The sequence below is a fragment of the Athene cunicularia genome (genome assembly GCF_003259725.1).
Source record: "Athene cunicularia isolate RWA chromosome 2 unlocalized genomic scaffold, athCun1 chr2_part1, whole genome shotgun sequence".
NCBI classification, from domain to species: domain Eukaryota; kingdom Metazoa; phylum Chordata; class Aves; order Strigiformes; family Strigidae; genus Athene; species Athene cunicularia.
The window spans coordinates 31,372,656-31,378,655 of NW_020799095.1; the positions used below are offsets into that span (position 1 = coordinate 31,372,656).

Below are 6,000 nucleotides of genomic sequence, written 5' to 3' on the forward strand. Positions count from 1 at the left end.
CTTTACACACTCATGTATCTATATTGTATGATTTATTTTAGGGATAAAGGACTGCACACTCAGGCTTTCTGGATTGGTTTGTTTCTCTTAAATCCTGATGAAGGATTTGCCTGGATTGATGGTTGCCCTGTGAGTACTTATTTGTTGGTTATTAACTGACTTTCTGTCCTTTAGAATATATAGGTTTTCATCTTTTTATACCTTTTTTCCGATCCCTTTAAACCTTTGGGAGGTGCATGGCAGCCCTTTATCCATCAGCTGAACAGTTGAAGTGCTCAGTGATGGCACTATCAACACACTGATGGAAGTACAAAATTGCCTGTTTCATCCCTGGTGCCATGTTATATTCCACCTTTCACAGTCTGTGTTCTTAGATCTTCACACCATTCCAGATTGGGCACTGCTGTACATCAGCACAGAGAAGTCAGATTGCCATCTTTCACAAAGCAAGACAAAGACAACTCCTTCTGCCCATCAGACCATCAGACACATACTTTTCTATACCATGTAATCTTTACACCTTCTCCAGGGAGCAATGGGGAAAGTAAGCCAATCAGCGTGACTTTCACAGCCCTGTCAGAGCTCTCCGAACTCCTATTGTTCCCATAAAGAAGGTACTTGAGATGATGAGCTCCTGAAATTGTGTTAAAATGGCAATCTCAATTACTTCCACTCCGTTCAAATCACATAGTAATTGAGAGGTATTTCCAACACAGGTAATTTATGAGAACTGGGATGAAGATGAACCCAACAACCATGAAGAACTTGAACATTGTGTTATGTTTAATAGATCACCCCAAATGCGCTGGAACGACTTGCGCTGTGAACATTTACTTAATTGGATTTGTGAAACAAAAAAAGGTATGATTACATCCATATTTAATTGGAGCCATAAACCCAAGTTCAGAAACAAATTGTATGGATTTAAACAAATTGAAAAGAAGAAAGATACTGAGAATTGCTCATTTTAAAACCAGTTGCAGTGAAGGCAACACATAAAGCAAGAGGAATGAATCAAGGTATTTCAATTGGACTCAGACACAGGAAGTTAAAGATGTCCCTTTAACTTTATCTCTGGCTTTATCTCTTTCTGCCATGGGTTGAATAAGTTTTCAAGACAAAGGTACTTAACCCCTCTCCTTTTATCTCCTCCCTGTATTTCTATCATCTGGTTCAGGCTTACCCAGGAGAGCCAAAGGTGCAAGACAATGGAGTTCTCTGTACAAAAGAGAAAAAAGCTTTGCTTCCCCCCTGTGAAATCAATAATGGAAACCAAAGAGGGACATCAGTTGCTATAGGAATTAGGAACTCTAAAAAGAGATCAAAAGCAGAGGCTGGTGTAGCCTTGAAGGACTCCCATATCCCCCAGCTTTGCCTGAGAGGCAGGACCCTAATGCCAGGCCTCCCTCACCCGGTGCCAGGGCACACAACCTGATGGATGTGCACTGGGGTGCACTGGGGTGCCTGCCAGTGGGAAAAGGGGTCTTCATGGGCTGAGGATCCCAAGTGACAACCAATAATGGAAGAACTTGTTTCGCTTACTTGGTCATACTTTTACATCCCTGCTTCCTGGTTTTAAACCGAGTACTTATATGCATCTCCATGGAGCAGGTGTTTCTTAGAAGTTTCTTGAAATGAAAAGAAATTTTGAAGCACATGGGGTAATAGTAGGAGGCACAATAGAGAGGGGAAGGGAGAAGCAGTTATATAAAAAGCACCAAGTATAGCTAGTATTTGATGACTCTGCCAACAAACTGTCACCCTTAAACAGAAAATAAAGCACCATGCTAACATTGAAGAACTGCTCAACCAAAAAGGAGGAATCACTATTCCCTTGTGGTTAGATTAGTCATACAAATGCACCATCAAAACATTGACTTCTGTATATCGACTTGAAGTAGTACAACCCATGCAGCCCTTTCCAGTGTGCTGAGCACACTGCTTTGTACAGGTGTACTCTGCTCTTGGCAAGATTACTCAGGAGGGGTTCAGAAACCATGATGTAAAGACTCTGATCAGTTTATCTTGATCCTAGATTGCCTTTCAAAAGTAAAGAAAGAAACCAAAACCCAAAATAATTAAATCTTGTTATTGTGAATCTAGGTTATATGATGATCAATGTAAGAGGAGAGATTCTCAGCTGTTAATTCACTCATTCACTTAAGATTCATATTTACTTAAGATACTCCATCTTTTTGAAAAACAAGGAATGTTATAGTTATGTTAGGATTAAAAAATAAATTCAAAATGAGGTGAAGTATGTAAATTCGTTATGAAGATATTTGGATAATTTTAGTTCTATTCTTTACTAAATACTTAAGAAGAAAATGTTTAAAAGCTCCCAACAGAAGAAATTTTAATTTTTTTTTTTTTTCATTTGTTTGCTTCTTTCTCATCTAAACTGTTCCTGTCATTTCTTTATGTGTTCCTCTCCATCTCTAAACTGTTCCTGTCATTTCTTTAATTATGTGTTCCTCTCCATCAAACCATGGAGAAAACTAAGAATAGAATTAGTAGTCCTTGTGAGGAGCAAAGTAAAAGACATCCAAAGGAAAGCAGAGCTACCTTTGAGGGGTTACACCTGGCTCTGGGAATGGCAGCAGGTTAACTGCTTCTTCCCGGTCCATACTGTAAACAGAAACTTGGGTTTGGTATCTACTGGCTCTCCAGGGCTTTTAAAACCAGACTTTCTTAGTAAAAAACAAGCCATTTGGCAAGGAGGAGTGCACTGAGACACTGGAAATGATGTGTGGTATTAACAAAATACTAGCATTAAGCTTCCACTAGTTGTAAATAGTTTACTACTATGTAGGTAAGCTTGAGAACTTAGTGTTTTGGCTGGATTATGCTGTTTCGCTATAATCACATGAATATAAAAAAAAATAATAATAGCATGCCAAGTAAAAATACTAAATAAAATTTCAGCTTATGTGAGTTTCATCTACAAAGTGTTTACTGCACATCCTGGATTGTTTAATACAGTGAGATGGAGATACAGATATATCCTGTAAGATACATATTTTTCACTAGATAAATGTTTCTAAATTACACATATTTTAAATTTATTTTTTTTTTTTTTTTTTTTTTTTTTTTTTTTTCTCTAGTATACAAGCATTTACAACTACATAAAGTGAATCTCTGGATTTTTTTGTATTTGCAATGTTGCTCATGACAATCTTCTATTTTACAGGTACACTACTAAAGCCTGAACCAAACGTCAAATTTGGTAGGATTTTTTTCTCTTTCAAATAAAAGGTTATTGTATAATATTCAGACTTTGTACAGACTAGATATGAATGTAATATATATGATTGTTTATCTTCCAGAATTCCAAGCCACTAATGATGGATGGATTATATATGAAGATAAGCAGTATTATTTCAGCAAAGAACGTGTCCATATGGAAGAAGCACGGAGAATTTGTCAGAAGAACTTTGCAGATCTGGTTGTCATTGAGAATGAAAGCAAAAGACAATTTCTATGGAAATATGTAAGCACTGAGCCTATTAATTATAACTGAATTCTGAAGCACGGCAGCTGATAAAAGGAACAGCCTATCTCTTTATCTATGTTCGAGTCCTGAGCTATTGCCCTACATTACTTATTTATATAACAATATATTTGTTCAGGACCTGTAAAGAAAATACTATTGCATTTAGCAGGTAGAGGAAAAAGTCATGCAAATGCTAAAGGTGCAGCAAAGGATAGTTCAGGCATAGGTTGCTTGTCTCTTCTAAGATATGTAGTATTCAGCACAGTGGTTATTGCTTTCCTGTCCAGTGGGTTCCTCACTCCAGGATGTTCCCCATATCCCTGTTGTCTGCTTGAAACCTGGGTCTGAACATACAGCTTTCTTGCCTGAAGCTCATATCCTGAAAAAAAATCAAGGTCATGGTTAATGGGCTTTCAGAGTTTTGGTTGATGTTCAGGAACTGTTTAGTGCTTAACTGTTAATAATTTTTGTTTTAGATTTACACAAAACTCAAAGCGGAATCATATTTCATTGGCTTAGTTGTCAGCTTTGATCAGAAATTCAGGTGAGTAAAGGAAAACTGTTCATGGACAACAAATGATGGTAATTTCATCTTGCTCTGTCAAAGCATTTGTTTGTGCTTTCATTTTACAAGTTAATAACTGTTGTACAATTGACCTCTGGATAGTTTTCATGAGACGTCTCAGACCAGAAGAAATAAGTTCTTCTATATTTAAACACAGCAATGTCTTTTCCTTCCAAATCTGAGAGAGCAAAACTAATAGAAATTCATGGCTAAGATTCATTTCACTTAATGTCTTACAATGAGAGAACTGAGTTAAACACCCAAGCAACCCTTCAGAGGTAGCAAGGAGAAGCAGCTAATTTTAGGAAGTTATTCACCTGATCCATTTTAGACATCAACCTTAGAATGAGATTAGCTCTGATTGGGTCTCCAACAGCTACAGGGAAAGCCCAGAAGGTTTTGATAAAATGTCTATATAAAGGTTTACTTAGACCAATTCCAGTCGTTCAATTTATGTGAGCTGGAAGCAAGAAGTGTAAGCAACATCTCGCCTAACAGCTTTCTGAAATTGCTGGTAGGGAACCTGCTTTAGAAATCTGCTTTTCTGGGATGAAAGTGAAGTCTGTGCACTGATGAGATCTTGGGGTTTCAGTCTGTCCAGACCATAAGAAGCCTTCCCTTTGAGTGTGAGACTGTTTATCCAACCTCTGGCAAAATGGGATACTCATGGGACTTGAATGTGATAGTACTAAACAGATGAGAAGCAGCAGTAATGCTGAGGATATGTCCTCTCCATTAAATGTAGAGCCTTTGCCTTCTGGTCACTGTTAATACCTTGCTTTGCTCTTTACTTAAACAAACCCTTGTAACTAAATGACTGCTGGAGTTGTCTGTCTGGCAGTCACTGTCCTCTTCTTTCTTTCAGCTGGCTGGATCAGACCGCAGTGAACTATGTTGCCTGGGCTCCGAACGAACCCAATTTTGCAAATAACGATGAAAACTGTGTGATAATGTCAAAAGATTTTGGTGAGTACAAAATATTTGGTTGAAAATTTAGCATCAAAATCCAAAATGTTTGCTACATATTTAAGTTTGAGTCTGAAGTAGTTGAACAATACTGATAGTTTTTCATAACAAGTATGCTGAGTTTTAAAACCACACCATCACTACTGGAGACATACTGCAGAGGAAGGAGGAGTGTATATGGGTAAATGTGTGCATGGTAACTGTTTCTGGAAGCTTTCATTTGTGCTTTATACATACCGTCTGGGGCTTGACTGCTGTGGTGGTCGTACAAGAGTTTCAGACAGTGATTCTCTGTATTCCATTTATTTACAGGCTTTTGGAAAGATATAAGCTGTGCTGTGAAAAATGCCTTCATTTGTGAAAGGCACAATTCAGTTTATTCAGGATTTGCTTCTACTGTACTTCCACCTCTGGGAGGATGTCCAGAAACTTGGCTTTTGTTTAAAAATAAGGTGCAGTAACAAATCTCAGCCATACTAAGCAGATTTGCTACAGGTAGAGAAAACAACTCTCTCTTTTACCTCACTGTGTAAATTCTCTCACCTTATACACCAGTTTATTAAGTGGTATTCTAATTAGCAGTGTAGTCAATTTTCATGTTGGCAAGTCCATATCTAAATCTCAAAATTAGAAGGTTTTGAGTCATAATGTTTGTAAATGTCCAAGTCGCAGTTACTTTTTCAGTTTCTAGAATTTTCTATTTATTTTAGACATACTTACTGCATGGAAATCCTGTTTCATTATCCTTATCTATAAGTGTAAGTCCCTTTTTCTGAGTAACACTGAGATGAAGAAATAAAAGGTCAAAATTTTCATATATAATTGGCGATCACAACTTATCTTAGGTTGAGTAACACAAACAGCAATAAATGTTAAATCAAATATAGAAAACAAGCAAGCATTGCTTTTTGCTAAGTTAAGCAAAAGTACACTTGGCCATAAGAATTAAAAAAAAACCAACCACCAACCCCCCCCC

General features: G+C 37.2%; 1 protein-coding gene across 1 annotated transcript in view; it reads left to right on the top strand.

Moving 5' to 3' along the window:
• The window catches only part of LOC113477244 (macrophage mannose receptor 1-like), a 38,303-nt gene that overhangs the window by 18,097 nt on the left and 14,206 nt on the right, over positions 1-6,000 (top strand). The window contains exons 13-19 of the mRNA XM_026843469.1: positions 42-129; positions 717-861; positions 3,191-3,226; positions 3,327-3,490; positions 3,970-4,037; positions 4,924-5,024; positions 5,337-5,476. Coding sequence (XP_026699270.1) covers positions 42-129; positions 717-861; positions 3,191-3,226; positions 3,327-3,490; positions 3,970-4,037; positions 4,924-5,024; positions 5,337-5,476 — 742 coding nt within the window. The remainder of the gene's footprint in view (positions 1-41; positions 130-716; positions 862-3,190; positions 3,227-3,326; positions 3,491-3,969; positions 4,038-4,923; positions 5,025-5,336; positions 5,477-6,000) is intronic.